Here is a 16,809-nt window from a genome sequence, read left to right on the forward strand (position 1 = left end):
TTGTGACTGGCGTGGAATTACTTTATTTGAGGATCAAGGAAGAGTATACTAACCTTTTTGTTCAGTGAAATGTGGGCGTTAATTGGCTATGGCAAGGTGTGGATATTTGCCATACCTTAGTTTGTTTATACAGGAATGGATGGAAGAGAGCAAGAAATATATACTTTAAATCAAAAATAGAAAAGTTAAAACATTTATTTATCTATTTCACCAACTATAAAACCTAATCTTTCATCACTTGCTTCATCCCTCAAAATGAGTTTATACTAATTATTTACAGCTTTGATGAACCCAAATTTGGTGAACTGACAATCCAGCTGTTGTTCTCAGCTTTACAAAGTTGGGAACCATGCTGGTCACTCGGGTTTGTTTACATTCTTGTACACCAGCTGGCACACTCAGCTGTTTTCAGCCAGCAGTTGATATGATACAAGCGCTTCTTTTGGGTGTGTCTGAAAGGAGTGGCACTGAAATAATAGGTTGTTTTCGCATTAGTTTTGGAGTTCCATACACTTTTTGTTAAGGACACATGCTCAGAGGTAGTGATTTTTCATTTTTTGTGGAACATTTTTTTTGTTAACTTTAGGTGTCCTGTGATAGCTAAAAGACTACAGTAGGCTACTCCACTTTCCAATAAGGCTGTCTTGATATTAAGTTTACAAAAAGTAAGTTATGGTTTTTATGAATGATTGATTAATACTTTACTAATGCTTTATATATCAGTTATAAGATGGCTTATATAGTCACATATGAAACATATAAATTAGCCAATTATCTAGATAAAGCTTGGGAGAAGAGGAAAAAAGCTCTTTATCGAGATGAATTGTAGATGAGAATTTGTTGTTTGTGTGTGTGTGTGTGTGTATGTGTATGTGTGTTCGTGTATATACATATATGTATGTGTGTGTATATGTATATATTTGTATTCATGTATGTAGGAAGATGTTTGTTAAATAAGTAAATTTGTGGTGTCTTGTAATCCCATGTGGGATGGGCCAAAATGTTTGGCATGACAAAGAAATAAAACATAACTAATTAACTAACTAACTAACTAACTAACTAACTAACTAACTAACTAACTAACTAACTAACTATAAGCCATTACTGGAAGGTAATTTGGTCGTTCATGGGGTTTTCAATTTCTAATAAGCAGTCACAAATGGTAATTCTGTAAGCCATTTAAAAAGACACAAAAAGAAGCCTGGAAGCTGTTAATGTCAATACATTGGTAGTTAAACTGATTGTGGCAAAAAAAAAGAAGTGTAATGCTGAACATCCGCTAAAAAGATTTTTTTTAAACCGTAGGCCTTTTTTATAACTAGAATTCATATTTCTGACATGTGGTGATACTGACCTGCTATATCTTTGAGTCTGTGTGTTACTACTTCTTTTTGGAAATATGTGTTACCTTTCCCATTGCTACGACAGTTTTTGTTTTAAATTGTCAACATTCTATAAAGAGGTTGAACTGTAATCAGCCACTGAACCTGAACACGTAAAGGAAGACATTACCCTAAACATTTGTGCTTGTTATTCTTCTCCTGTCTATAAGTCAACACACAGAAACTGAGAACCCTTCAACTTTTGAAATATGTTATTATTGGCATTCAACTTATTTTTCTTTGTGAGCCAGTTTGACTCTGTTGTGACATCACTCATTCTGCTGTTTTGTTGTTGTTGTTGCAGCAATTAAAGAAGAAAGAGCTGCAGTGAATCTTCATTTTTGTTGTTGTCTTTTATTGTGCAGCACTTTGGAACATCTTTCCTGGAAAGGTGCTATATACATAAACATCCTTAGTCACTATTCTTTACTTTATCAGGTGAGACACTGAACACAGATCATAATAACTAAATGAAAACCTGTTTCAAAGAGAGACGTTATGTTGCTGTTAGTCTCGCTTTGCCAGACCCTCCTCCAAAGTGCGCTGGAGGAAAGTCTGTCTACTCCACATAGCATTCGGGGATGGGAGGAAAACGTGTTGTGGTTTATTGACATTTCTTTGAACCAATCACAATTGTCATGGGCGGTGCTAAGCACCGGAGAAAAGCCGTGGTGCTGCTGCAAAATAGCCTCAGGAAGCAACTTGTTTTGGTGGAACGTGTGTTTTGTCACATATAGCAAACACCTCCTCACTATCCGTTAGCTGCCTGTCCCCTGAACACAATGAAAAAAAAAACGCGGTCTCTGTAGACAGCCCAGGCTCCACAAACGGCAACAAAACAAACTGCGCCGACCTGCACCACCAAACATAAACAGTGTTCCAGCCAATAACCGACAAGAAGGATTTGGGGGTGGGGGTGTGCGCGGAAGGGAGGGGGAGGGGACGGGATGAGGAGGAGGGAGGGGCGAGCTAGCCTCCGTTTTGTTTGACAATACTTCGAACATCAACAAGAAGTGACGTCACTCAACATCGTTTAGAGCAGTGGTTCCCAACCTCAGGGGGGCGGAAAAGATCACAGGGGGTGCACAAGTCTTTATCTGGTTTGAGGTTGAGGTAAAAAAAAAAGATTTGCACATGTTAAACAAATTATGATAATACACTAGAATATATAATGTATACAAAAGTCTGTATAAAAACTAAATATTTTTGTTCTCGCTTAAAATTGTAGTCAGGCTACTTAGTAGGCCAAACCTCCGGGACCTCTTAACCTGGGACCCTTGCTGTCATCAGGTCAGCTGCTGGCTGCTATCATCCTCGTTTTCCCTGCCGCCACGGCATCACTAATTTATGAATGAAACATGGCGGAGAAACGTAAAAGTGCTGATAACTCCTCTGTATCAAAAAAGAAAGTAAGGCTCTATCTCGAGAGTTACCTCCACTTCGGTTTCGGAGGGGGGGCTCAGCTTTTCTTAGACATAAATAGGGGGGGCGCCAAGGAAAAAAGGTTGGGAACCACTGGTTTAGAGCAATTTAATGAGTGAAATAAACTCCTGTTTAAAAAAAACAACTCCGTAGCTCTAAAGGGAAATAAACTGCTAATACGCTTTAACACGCTAACAATGAGTCAGCATGATGAAAGCTTGGACTGGATTCATCACAGGTTTTATTAAGGTGGTTAACTAAAGGTAAATGTAGATAATTCACTGACTACATCAAACAAAACAGAAACAAAGCAAGAGCCGATAAGTTGCACACAGTAGAAGGCCTGCGGTTTCTTGTCAGATGCCTACATACCAAACTCACAGTAGAATGATAGAACTATCACACGTGCTCTGTTTAGCTCAGTGGACATGAGACTGATAGGAACCCCTGACTATCACAGAGGGAGTGTCTGCATTCACAGCAGTTATATAGCAACAAAGGCAACAGTGAGTAAAGTATAGCAGTGCAGTGCAATAGCAGGAGTGGCAGCAATAGAAGTCATTTTGGAGTAGTAGTGATAGCAAACAAGAAGAAGCTGTTATTCTTAAATATATGGATGGATGTATATCACAGTCTGTTTGCACCCCTTGACATCAAAGCACGAACAGCCTCTGCCAATTGGAAGGTCTGAGGTTCGATCCCAGGCCCTGCAGTCCCATGTCGAAGTGTCCTTTGATCGAGACACTGAACGATGCTGTGCCATCGGTGTGTGAATGTGTTTCAGTGTTATTATCTGATGAGCAGGTGGCAGCTTGTACGAACGGCTACCAGTGTATGAATGTGTGTGAATGGTGTGCGTTATCAGTCTATGGCTAAAGGCCAAAGGTCAGGGTTCCCTTCCAAATGCTTTAGCCAGACATTTGTGGCAGCAACACACCAGAAGACAGCATTATAACGCTTGTATTTTAAAACATCACACAGCTTTATGTCATGGTGATTGGCTTGTTGTATTGCTGAATCTGATATACCAGTCGCCAGCAGCAATGCAAGTCAAAGCAACTGAGTTTCACAGGGAAAAGATAAACACAAGAATTTTTTAGTTTAACACTAAAGTGTCTATGCAGTTTTGACATAGATTGGGGTCAGTTGAATAGAATAGAATAGAATACACTTTATTGTTCCATGAGGGAAATTTGTCTTGGGCATAGTGAACAAACATGTAACAGAGAAACCATTCTAAAATCGACATGAAATCAACATAAAGTCAACATGAGATCAACATAAGACATCTAAGAACGTGAAGGAAGGACACATGACTGTACAGACAATACTACCTTTTAAAAAGTGACTGTAAGAATTAAAGTGCTATGTGCTGCTGGTGCATTTACTGCACTTTGCTCTGTTGATCTTTGCTAAGATTTACTACTGGAGGTCAGCAGCTTGATAGACGTTTGGATAAACAATGACTTAAGTTCATTTGTTTTACATCTTGGCACTCGGAATCTTCTCCCTGATGGCAGAAGTTCATATTCAGGAAAGACAGTTGACCCTCTCAGGCAGCACATCCTACCAGCCAGCGTAGTTTATAGCTGTAGATGAAGTCAAAGTTGAGGTGAGAACTGTTGCTACGTCTGTTTATTTAAAAAAAAAGGATAAAAAGGATGTGTGCCTGAGATGCTCAAGTCAGATAACAAAAGACTTCCATGACTTCAGAACTGAACACCACTTAAGATAATAGTAGGTTTTTAGTACTAAGGACATTGCAGAAGGGAAATAGTTGTAGTAAATAGTAGTATAAGTGGTAGTAGCATCACAGCAGGGGTACAGAACATCACAATTACACTCAAATGTATAAAACCCTACTGTTGATGAATGACTATTCTGTGAAGAAAAGTGAGGGTAACAGGCAGAGATGCTGTGCAGGCCTGCAGGTCTAACAGCGAAGCCTCAGGTCATGTTCCATCGACCCACAGCTCATCTTTGTATAGGAAAGTGTCTTATGCAATCCCAGCAAAGTGATTTACGAGACCATTCTGGCACTCAGCTGCAAAGCCCAACCACACTCATCTCCTGTCACAAAATAAGAAACCACACACAGAAAAATGCATCTTGAGGAAAATAAATGTCTTTATTTTGGTCGTGAAGTACACATTTGAGCATGTTAAAGCAAAAGCTCCAAAACGAGTATTACGAAGCAACAGATAAAAAAGATTGAGAAAATAAAAGTATTGTTTTTTACTGGCAGATGCATGTCACATTATGATTTATTTATGTGGGGTTGATTAGTGCTGCATGGTGTTCCAGAGGAGAGAAAAGGCTTTAGCTACACACCTGCATCTTCCACTATTGCACAACCGTACCTTGAATCTCCTCTCAGAGTTGAAAAACTAAACACAGCTAATTGGCATGCAGCTTGTCAGCAGTCTAACATCTGTGAAAAGATTAAAAAGCTCTGACAGAACTGCTACCTTCAGTTGTCAGCTGGAAACAAAACATCTCGTCATACAGTGTCTATCTTTCATTGTGTCAGAAGGCAAATCTGTCAGTGTTTTAGTTTAGAAGTTCAGGAGGTTAGCTCGGACCTCGCACTGCAATGTTGACTAACAAGTTGGATTGGTTGAAAAGGCAAATGTAAATGTGTCTCCCTTTTTCCTGGAAAATCTGCATGATCACCACAAACTGCATACTTTACTGTAACTGTAACAGGATTATTGGTTCATATGCTCACTTTGTGACAATCTGTATTTCAGTACAATGATAATTCACCTTTATTTCCTGAAATCGTATGTTGGAATAGCACTTTACCATGGCAGCTTATTCTGTTTTCTGGGAAGATTGTCTGGAACAATACATTTAGCCATGACCAGTCATGCCTTACTATGGGTTCATATACTGTAATGTAAAAGCTGTCGCTTGCAGTGAGGAACCCACAGAGATTTATCAGCCAAGCCTGCAGCGCTACTGAACTTTATAGCTGCTTTTAGTTCATTAATTTGGTTTTAACAGCACTTTTGCTGAATGATTCACTCTCTGTGACCTCAGCAACCCTGTTTCAAGAAGCAGCAGGCAGCTGTTTTGACACTGCCTGTCCAGCACCAAATGGCAGACAAAGTTAGCAACGAGCTACTAATGAAAGTGGCACATCTAGAATCTGAACAACCAGATGTTTCTCAAGAGAAAAAAGGATCACAAAAACACTGTGTTGTATGTGTCTGTTTATCTGACGTTGGTTTGCACTTATGACAAATAAGTATAAATATATACCTGACACTCAGCTCCATACACTGATTCTCTCTATGTCAACTTCTAACCCCAACCCTAACCCTAAACCCCAACCCTGCATTTTAAGTGGATGAGTCTGAGTGGTCTGGCTAGTCCACATAGCATTCCTGGATGGGAGAAAAACCTGCTCTGGTTTATTGGCATTTCTTTAAACCAACCACAATCGTCATGGGCGGCGCTAAGCTCTGCACCGAGCCGCTGTAAAATAGTCGTGCAAGAGAAAACTCAGATTGGACAGATAGTCTAGCTAGCTGTCTCAATTTACCCTGCAGAGATCTGAGGAGCAGTTAACCATAGTCCTCATAAAGCCACCAGAGTTTAAAATTACAACACAAAGAAAGAGGAAGGAAACGGACATTGGCGAAAATACACGCATCTGGCGGAATTTCCAGCTGCACTGGAGCAATCCCGGAAGTGGTACGTCAAGGATATAGACTAACCCCAACCTAACCCTAATGTTTAGATTGTACAGCTCATAGCAAGTGGGAACTGCACAGGCTTGTACCTGAAACTCAACTTTATCAAGTCCCCTGCAAAGAGGTAAAAATAATGGTTGATCCTTTCTGGCTGTAGAAATATTCCAAAACCCAGATACTAACTCCCAGTGCCGAAGCAAACAACAACCTCTAAATTAAATATGCATGTACAGGACTCTCAGCTCAACCAAACACAGTACGACATGTGGGACGCCTTCAACACACTACAGCTACTCAACTGAAGTCCTCTTATGTCAGATACCGCCAAATGTTGAGAATTGGTCGTCGCATAAATAATAAATTAGAAAGCCACCCTTTCAAAGATATCCAATCCTGTTTTTTGACAGTTAAAATAACATGTTAAAACAACTCTATTATGTATAGCTTTCATCCATAAAAAAGCAAATGCCCAATATTATTGCCAATGCACTGTGAAATCAACACAGCAGACAGTACAATAAGCCTGAAAACAAGCTGCATCTTAGCATTTAATATTCATGTGAACTCCTCTGCGACTCTAATTAACGTTATTATATTCAACTTCTAGCTGAATTACTTGCAATATATACAATATATGAAAAAGCAGAAATATTACATCTCTCAGCAAGTATGTTTGACTTAACAACAATGTTACACTCCTCCAACTGATTCCACGGCTCTCTCAGCCACAAAGTAATGGAATGACAAGAATCTTTTTTTTTTTGGTCACAATCAGCAAAACAACTCCATTTTGGGTGGAACACATGAGCTTTTCATAAAATCCCCAAAAGTATCACGGTCATATACTTCCCTCAAGTGAGGTGACTAGTAAACCCTAAAGGACCAAGTGCATGGTTTTGTTGATTTGCAGGTTAAATGACATCACAGCAGGTAAGCTAAAACTGGGGTACATTTGATGAAAAAGTCCTTTTTCTTTAAAGATTTCTAGATAGATAACTGTTGTTTTAACAGCCTTCAATGACTATATTCAATATGTATTAAGTTCTTACTAAACACTGAACATATTTATTTAATTATATGTAACATACAGTAGATTAAGCCCAGCTTTGAAGAGGTCTTTTCCCTGCAAATGATCCATTACTAAGCCCAATTGTTTTGATTTGTTGTTTTGGTAATTTATAGTACTTTATGCAGGACTCTTCAGGATTTCACATTTAACTTTATAAAGAGCTCATGTATTACACTACAAGCATCATTCACTCTCTTTGACTGCAATCTGTCCTACATTTCTGTCTCTGCGGGGAACAGGGAGGTGTCTGCAGCATCAGTACTCTGTGGATTTCATTTGAATGGAGGACAGGCTCTTTCCCATACTGTGGAAGAGCGGTGTTATGAACATGTCTGTCAGACTCCTCCACACTACTTGGACTGATGGTAGGAGCATCATGAGGCTCTGGATCACCGGCATCACCAACCTGGAAGGACGAGATCAAAAAGGTCAACTCAGAACAGATGCTGAGAAACGATGCTTTCCGAAAGTGCCATAAATGAGGCTACTATTTTATTTTATCTTGCTTATGTTTGCCTAAATAACATTGTCACTCCTAATTATGTCTCTTGGAGGAGGATTGCAGATTTTCAGGTTTTTATTAAAGGACAATTCCGGTGCAAAATGAACCTAGGGGTTATTAACACGTGTACCGAGTCGTACCAAATCAAATGTTTCTGTAGCTTGAAACAAGCTAGCGCGAATCGCTGATTAGCTTAAAGCTAGGCATTTGGGGCACTGGTAGAGTAAAAATAAATACCACTAACAAGGCTCAAAATAGCACCACACTTCGGGTATACAGGCAATCACCATCTTAAGAAAACAGTCTCGACCAGTCGAACCCCGAACGCCGTGCAACCAGTAACCAGTAACATAGCTCAGGCAGGGCGTTCGTCGTTCGACTGATCGTGTCTGTTTTCCCAAGATGGTGATTGCCTGTAAACCCGGAGGTAATGTCTTTATAAACTATCTTTTTAATAAACTGTCTGTACACTTACAAAGTTCTCAATGCTTCGTGTAAGGACCCTCATTAAGCTACCGTTGAAGTGTGGTGATATTTTGAGCCTTGTTAGTGGTATAAAATAGCGATTTATTTTTACTCTTCCAGTGCCATTTGAATGTTTGTACGATCTATGACGCTACAATTTATTTAAGAGTAGATCTTTTCTTTCCTCCATTATCATTCTAGGGCAGGCTGTTACATTTGTACATATAGCTACGAAAAGTTATGCATTGTAATTCGTATGTATGCCACGTATTTATTGCTGTACCCAGCTCACAGTCTCCATTTGTCGGCTAAACTCAACTGCAACAGCCTCTGAAATGGCCGACACCTGCACCCGGCTTACAGTCACCTTTTCTCAGCTATATATTATATATAAACTGACTTAAACTTAAATTTATATTTAACTGTAAAGACCGCTAAACTTAACATGGATGTAATTTCTTAGGATATCAGTGGTGTAGTCTAACGTATTGTAGTGGGTGTACTGTACTGTATATTGGCCAGAATCTGCCTTTGGGGGAGGGGGAGGGGGGGCATATCATAGTGGGGGGTCTGGGTGTCCTCCCCCAGGGAAGTTTTAAGCATCAATGACTTCATTTCCTGTATTCGGATACACTTTTATGCACCAATTTACGGTGGAAATACCTTTATTTAGCCTATGTGAAGAAGAAAAACACTGATGACAATTCAAAATATATCAAAAATATAATGGAAAGTATGTTGTTGCGTGTCAGTGGGCATTTTTAAGTGGGTATATGGAAATCCTGGAGCTTTCTTAGTGGGTATACTGCGTATACCTGCGTATAAAATATACTACACCACTGTAGGATTAATTTGTTTAAAATTCTACGGGACTGTGCGGCTGTAGATTCTGTGTGCCCCTGGTTATTACTAAAGTAATATATAAAGTATAAATAAATAAAGTTTGATTGATTGATTGAAGCTGTGTTCTCTCTTGAAGCAGCAGCCCCCTGTGTGAAGTCCCTACGGAAGTTTTACCAGCCTGTCCGTCAAGAGAGAAAATCAAATCCAGCACCGATACGGGGATCTGCAACATACAAAACCTTTGGCTAAATAGCGACCGTCTCTAAAATACTGCTGGTTCTGTGGTGTTGGAGCTTCAAATCTGATGCCTGCAGTGCGCCATAGAAGAATCAATTGAGGCGCGTCAGTTATCGCTTTCAGGGCGTTTGGGCCTTATACAGCACTTTGGTCAACTTTGGTTGTTTTAAAGTGCTCTAAATAAAGTTTGTTTGATTGATTGATTGATTGATTGAAGCAGCAGCCCTCTGTGTGACGTCCCTTCTTGACATTCCACGCATACAGTATTGACCAGCTCAGCGTCACCACTCAGTCCTCCATTGATGAATACCTGCGGTGGATTCCTCCTTCAAACACAGCATTTGAAGGCATCATCCTGAGCTTGTGACCTACCTCAGGTGAAAGGTTATGTGAAAGTAACTGCATGTCCCACTCTGGTCAGCAAATAGGCCTGTGTGTATTGCTGCTAGAATGCCAGCTATCCCAGCAAAGGGCATGGGGCGTTTTTTTCCCCAGCACTGCCAGTGGACCTCAACATTCCTCCCAACTTTCCATAGTACATAATGGGAGCTCTTGGGCATGTTGTTTCATCAAGTGTTAATAAATGGACTCTTTGGGTTGTGGTTGGGAACGTATGCGTGTGTTGCATGATTTGTTCGGAAACCTGAAGGCATCTGGTTTAACTTGATGCAGACACATATAGCCGACATAAGCATGACATCATTATCCAAATAAAAGTATCAAAAACAAAACGCTGAGAAAATGTTTCATCGTCATACTCCATGTGAGGTTAAAAAAATAACTTCTCTCAATGTTTGCCTAAAGAGCCAGAACAAGTATGCTGGAAAGTAGCAATGTGGCCCCTGAGGGAAAGTCACATAATGTTTCCACAGACATTTAAACTGCATTTTTGGTGCTCAAAACAAGGTTATAAGTGATATTATCATACTTTAATTGTATTTTACACATGAATGTATAACTATAATATTCATATCCTCTTTATATTGGGAGTTTTGCGTCACTCAGTACAAGTTGTATGACGACCTTTTGTATATTCTTTCTTAAATCTTTCATATCACTATCATATAATATGTTTATTGGAACTTTTAATCTCTTTGGAGTACCTATTATAGATTTCCTTGCTGAGTATTCTATGTGTCATGGCATCGCTATGATATTTTTGTGTACTACTGTCTGTCGAAAACCATATAATAGTTTCTTGTGATGGCAATTTATGGCACTGTGCCAGATGAGCCAGGCTAAACACAGCACCAAACAGAGACATGAAAGTTGAGAGGAACTTCTCCCTACCAGATGTGGATGCAGCTGAGCACCCCGAAGACCAGTCCGAGGATGAAAGCCATGGGCACGGCCAGCAGTGTGGTCAGCAGGCGGTAAAAGATGAATTTGACCAGCTCAAACGCAGCGTGGCTTCCAATCCACACTTTGTCGAAGCTGTGTGTAGAGATTGGCTCTGCGATGACATCTCCAAAACCAACCTGTCAGATCACACAAGTCAGTGGCACACACACACACAGTGAGCGTTATATATATATATATATATATATATATATATATATATATATATATATATATATATATATAAACATTCAACACTGGCAGAAAGTATTTCGGATTTTGGAGATGATGGATTGACGCGCAGGCAGCGACTTCCAGGTATTCAAAATGCAGATTACCAATCTCATAGTTTATTACATGGAAACAATAAGGTCACGATACTTCGTAACTGTAGATAATTCAACTTGACAACCGCTTCTTTATGGTTTCACTTTCAAAGAGAGATTCCGCACGATGTAGGCTACAGACTTTACCTTCAAATGCGCGTTGATATCGTTTGGATCTCGGTCCGGCTCCGCTGTATAAACTTTCCCCTTCTTCGACAGAATGGGTTCTATCGATCTGTTAAACTCATCTTCGTCCATAATTATACTGCAGTCCGATTTTTCCTTTTCTAGACCCATGTTGTCGAGTCAGAGGACAGACGGTGCAGGGAGAGCCGCTGGTGACGGTGCGCTGTGCACTGTGAGCCGGACTGAGCGCCACCCCGCCCCGTATGGAAAGCAACGCAGCGTGGGGCCGAGGAGACACAACAAGCTCAAAGTCACATCCCCGGGGTCGTTTCAAGAGCTCAGTGATGACTGACACTACTGTTCATTGTACTGGCCTCCAGACAGTCATGAGCCATGGAGACCTCAGCTGAACACACCAACCCTCTTCATGTGATTAAACAGCAGCAGAACCTGCAGGCATTTTTCTCTTTTTAAAACTAAAGGACTAATATTTTAAAGAAGTGGTTAGCTAAGTGGAGACATTTCTTTTTTTTCTTTTACATAGGCTACAGTAAATAGTGATGTTTTGGAAAATGTAACAAACCTGCACTTTTGTGATTGTGATTGTGTTGCAGAAAACATCAGATTTCCCCCCTGCATTCCTTTCCTTTTGGAAAGAAACACCCTCACAACATCTTATAGCCATAAAAGCCTGGTTGTTATTGTTGCCGTATAGCTGAACACACTGTTCTACCCGTTGAGTAAATTTACCACAAATGTTCTGTTTTAGTCTGCGTGGATGGCTGTTTTGTGCTCTGAACAGGCCGGCCAACATTGTTAGAATAACTGCAGGTCCTCAGATGCCTAAACAGAAACCGTGACAGGAAGACATTTTCCTCAGGCAGCCGGTGTTTCACATGGAGCTCAACTGTCTGAGGACAGAGGTCCAATCTGACCCCATGACCCCTCAGCAACATATCCTTATGATGTTTGTCGACATGTATGGTCATGTTGTATTAATTAACCCTCCCGTTGTCCTCGGATCCAATTTGACCCATTTTGTAAAGTTTCTATATCAGAAACATGGGTTTCTTTCAACCAAATTGCCCAAAAATAACATGGATGGTTCCATACAATGCTCTTCGCAAGTACAATTAATGATTACGTTCATAGAAGTTTTGGTGGTTTATTCAATTGTATGACAATTGTGATTATGTGCTGCCCTTACATTTGTTTTAAATGGTTTCAAAACAGTATCCTGACTAAACTTTGACATATACCCATGTGTGATCATCCATCAAATGTGATCCTCTAATCTTAACAATTAGTCAAAATAATTCATCATTTCTGCTTTTCTAACTAAAAAACATAGGTATAATTTCACATAAATGAGGTTTATTGACCATTAATTAAAAAGTTTGGCTAGGAAGATGTAACACAGAATTGGGGCTTTAGCAGAAAGGGGGGGAGGAACTGAGAAGTTGTCGATGTTCACATTTTTTGGTTAAGTCCTGGATCTTCACAACCCTACCTACAGCACCTTTAAGTACAGTACTTCCTGTAAATACAAATCTTAGCAGATTGGACCTCTGTCCTCAGACAGTTGAGCTCCATGTGAAACATCGGCTTCCTGAGGAAAATGTCTTCCTGTTGCGGTTTCTGGGTGATCATTTAAACTTTATGCGTTATAAACAGGCAAACCAGACTAAGTGCACGGTCGACGTAAAGACAATACGAGGGTTGAGACTGTGTTAGCTTATAGAGTCATGATACTAAGATTTTTGTTTTCGTGTTTGTGCTTGCCGTTGGTATTCCGCAAAATGTCGCTGTGACATCAAACTGCGTTTTCAGAGTTCCTGAAAAGATAATATTTTGGAATTTTTACTCTACAACCAATTTTGAGTGTATCTTATGTTGAAAAAACAAGATGACTCATACCTGAGGCTGTCAGGTAAACTTACTGGAGTAAAAAGTGCAACATTTCCCTCTGAAATGAATACTTGGTGAGACTAAAGTCTTCCAAAAGGAAATTACTCAAGTACCTGTAAGCTAAGATTTGTATTTACAGGAAGTACTGTACTTAAAGGTGCTGTAGGTAGGATTGTGAAGATCCAGGACTTAACCAAAAAATGTGAACATCTTCAACTTCTCAGTCCCTCCCTCCTTTCCGCTAAAGCCCCAAACGGTCTCCTAAGCCCCTCCCCCCACAAGGGAGAATAAATGCGTGTGCATGAGCAGTGATTGACACGCAGTTAGACACCCCCCCTGGCCCTGATTGGTGCATCTGAACAGGGAGCTGTGGATTTTTGCAAATCTCACTACAGGCTGTAGGTGGTACCAGAGGAGCTGGATTTTCTTTTTAAATGACCTGCTTCATGTAGTTCTACTGGAACATAGGGTCAGTTTCAGCAAATATGACAGAAAGTTAGTTTTATAAGTCTTATCTACTGCACCTTTAAGGAACAGAGAAGACCACACCTATTCATTTTCTGTTGGATGTAGGTAAATCGCTCTTCAACCATTAGGGGGCACAGAGAGTGGGACGTGATATTGACAAGTCGCAATCGCAAGAAAAGAGAGAAGTGGATAGTTGAACATTTTAAAGATATAGAGATTTCCTCTAAAAACAATGTATAGACTAATACAAAAGTAATCCCTCTTAATCATCACTTATGACCCACTAGAAGTGTGTTTTGGTGTCTGTATCTGCAGAGAACGTGCCCTCTGCCTGTATTGTCTCATTTATTTTTATTTTCATGTGTGCGTGACGCTTCTGGGCGGTAACAAAAGCCTTTGGGCCCCACGTGGGTTTGTAACCCCAGCCAATGACAGTGAGCAGGGTGTTCACCTCTAAAACGATTAGCTAAAGACAAAGTGATGAAGTGGTGGGCCAGGATGTTTTGTCTACAGAGAAGACCCCCACTACATTCATATATGAAGTAGTAGCTGCTAAGCTTCAATGACAAAAATTCTTGTAAAAAAAGAATTTCAATAATTAATAAAAGTTTTATTTATTCACGTCCAGTAAAAAAAATGTCAGTGCAGCTCTTGCGTGATGAAGGTTTAGTACTGAAAGGTTGCCATTAAATTTATCTCTGCAAGTTAGACAGTGTGCAGGAGTTTTTCTTTGTCCCTCTTTTACGCACCTGTCTTATGTGATTAGTCTATATCGACAATGTTTCCACCAAAACAAGGTCCTTCCCGAGGCTATTTTGCAGAGGCACCGTTGCTTTGTCCGGCGCTTATCGCGGCCCAAGACGATTGTGATTGGCTTAAAGAAATGCCAATAAACCAGAGCACATTTTTCTCCCATCCTGGAATGTATGTGTGGATTAGCCAGACCCTCCTCTGCAGCGCTATGGAGGAAGGTCTGTTGTTTGTCTCACTAAAAGGCCAACCCTGCTGCAGTCCTCTGCACTTTGCATCTCATTTGTTGATGCGGCAGGTCCAGCATCCTGCCTATTGATGAGCAATCTGTAAACAACACCCTCTTTTGTTTAAACACCAGGGCCTGGACATTACGCACAGAGGCAAAAAAAAAGTAGGCCAGGATGGTGAGTGACAGCAAAGCAGAAACACAGCAGGCGGAACAGAGGCATGCTGGGCATTCAGAGTGATCGAGGTGATCCCTGGCTCCGAGCACAGCGGCAATACAACGCCACAAAACTCCTGGATTAATACACAGAGAATGATTCTGACAGACAAGCATTCAGTGAGGGGGGTAGACCTGGCTGGCTGGCCTGAGGGTGAGGTGGGGGAGAGACGAGAGGGGATGAGAGTATGTGAGTGTGTAAACGAGAGAGCGGCAGAGGAAGTTATTGCCTTTGGTTTGTGTTACAGTTTGGACACCAATGGTGTGATGGGATTTTAACAAGATGTTTGCTCAGCCAGTGGCAGGGCCTAATAAGGATGCAGATATTGGTCACTCAGTCTGCCCAAAAGGTTGGGCATATTTCAACAAATAATGATGACTAGAAATTTGGAAGTAGAAGTCCCCACAAGTCAAAATTTCTCTTTGGCCCATAGTTATGGTCCCCAGAGGATGTTTTCTTAAGTTTTGGTGGGCCTCTGATCTTCTGTAATCAGAACAAAATGACCATCTAGACTCAAGAAATATTATAATAAAATATGCAGATTGCCATGAATTATAACAATAGCAATTTAGCCATTCACTTAAAGGTGCTCTAAGTGATGTTGGGTGACGGCACTTCTTGTTGACGTTCAAAGTATTGTCAAACAAAACAAGGCTAGCTCGCCCCTCCCTCCTCCTCATCCCATCCCCTCCCCCTCCCTTCTGTGCTTCCGCAGTGAGGAGATGTTTGCTGTATGTGACAAAAAAATGTTGTAGCCTAAAAAAACGCGTGACATCGCTTAGAGCACATTTAACTTTCCTCTAGTCTATATCCACGACGTGCCACTTCCGAGATTGCTCCGGTGCCGCCGAAAATTCTGCAGGATGTCCCTCTTTTCGGCCGGATGTCCGTCACCGTCCGCCTTTTTTGTGTTGGCATTCTAAACTCAGGTGAATTGATAAGGACTATGGTTAACTGCTCCTCAGATCTCTGCAGGGTAAATCCAGACAGCTAACTAGACTATCTGTCCAATCTGAGTTTTCTGTTGCACGACTAAAACAATCTTTGAACGTACACACGTTCCACCAAAACAAGTTCCTTCCAGAGGCTATTTTGCAGCAACACCTTGGCTCCTTCTGGCGCTTAGTGCCACCCATGACGATTGTGATTGGTTTAAAGAAATGCCGATAAACCAGATCACTTTTTTCTCTCATCCCGGAATGCTGTGTGGACTAGCCAGACCCTCCTCCGCAGCGCTGTGGAGGAGGGTCTGGCATGCAAAACTACACAAAACACAAATGCGAATTACATATTCAGTTCATATTCATTGTTCACAAAGAACAAAAGGTGAAATCAGGGATTCAAATATGTCAAAAAAGACACATTCTTGTATACAATAAATAGACTGCTAACTTTATTTTGTTCCCAATTTAGCTTAAGTTTCAGTTTAAAGTGCAGTATTTGTATTTGTCAACAGGTGTTGAGTGTTGCTACAGCTCGACTACAGTACAGGCATCACCGGCTGACCTTCTTCTGGCCTGCGAGCCCTCTCGATCCTGCAGGTAATGAATTCACCAAACAGTCACATTCCAGGACATCCCGGCCAGCATTCCCTTGAGGAGCGGCGTGGAACGTTTCCTTATTTCATGGGGAACAAATGCATATTTGTCCAAAAGTTTCCAGGGGGAACAATGATATCAGCGCACCCACAGTGCACAGGGATTTCCTGTGCGTGCGTTACACCCAAAGGATCCTCATCTCTAAGGTCTGAAACACACATCTCCTTAAGGTCGTGTTTGTGTCTTTCCTTGTGTAAACACTGCGTGTGCTTGCATTCAAACATGTATTTA

The 16,809-nt window shown here is 40.8% G+C and overlaps 1 protein-coding gene across 1 annotated transcript; it reads right to left on the minus strand.

Annotated features, from left to right (window-relative positions):
* Nucleotides 1-4,913: 4,913 nt before the first annotated feature.
* On the minus strand, nucleotides 4,914-11,739 carry cav2 (caveolin 2). Its single transcript, XM_078256503.1, has 3 exons — nucleotides 11,430-11,739; nucleotides 10,909-11,096; nucleotides 4,914-7,977 (listed from the first exon to the last, which is right to left on the minus strand). Exons 1-3 carry the CDS (start codon nucleotides 11,577-11,579, stop codon nucleotides 7,827-7,829), a joined length of 489 nt encoding a protein of 162 aa, XP_078112629.1. The 5' UTR covers nucleotides 11,580-11,739; the 3' UTR covers nucleotides 4,914-7,826.
* Between the last annotated feature and the right edge of the window lie 5,070 nt (nucleotides 11,740-16,809).

Source organism: Sander vitreus, chromosome 8 (assembly GCF_031162955.1).
Source record: "Sander vitreus isolate 19-12246 chromosome 8, sanVit1, whole genome shotgun sequence".
Classification (NCBI taxonomy): domain Eukaryota; kingdom Metazoa; phylum Chordata; class Actinopteri; order Perciformes; family Percidae; genus Sander; species Sander vitreus.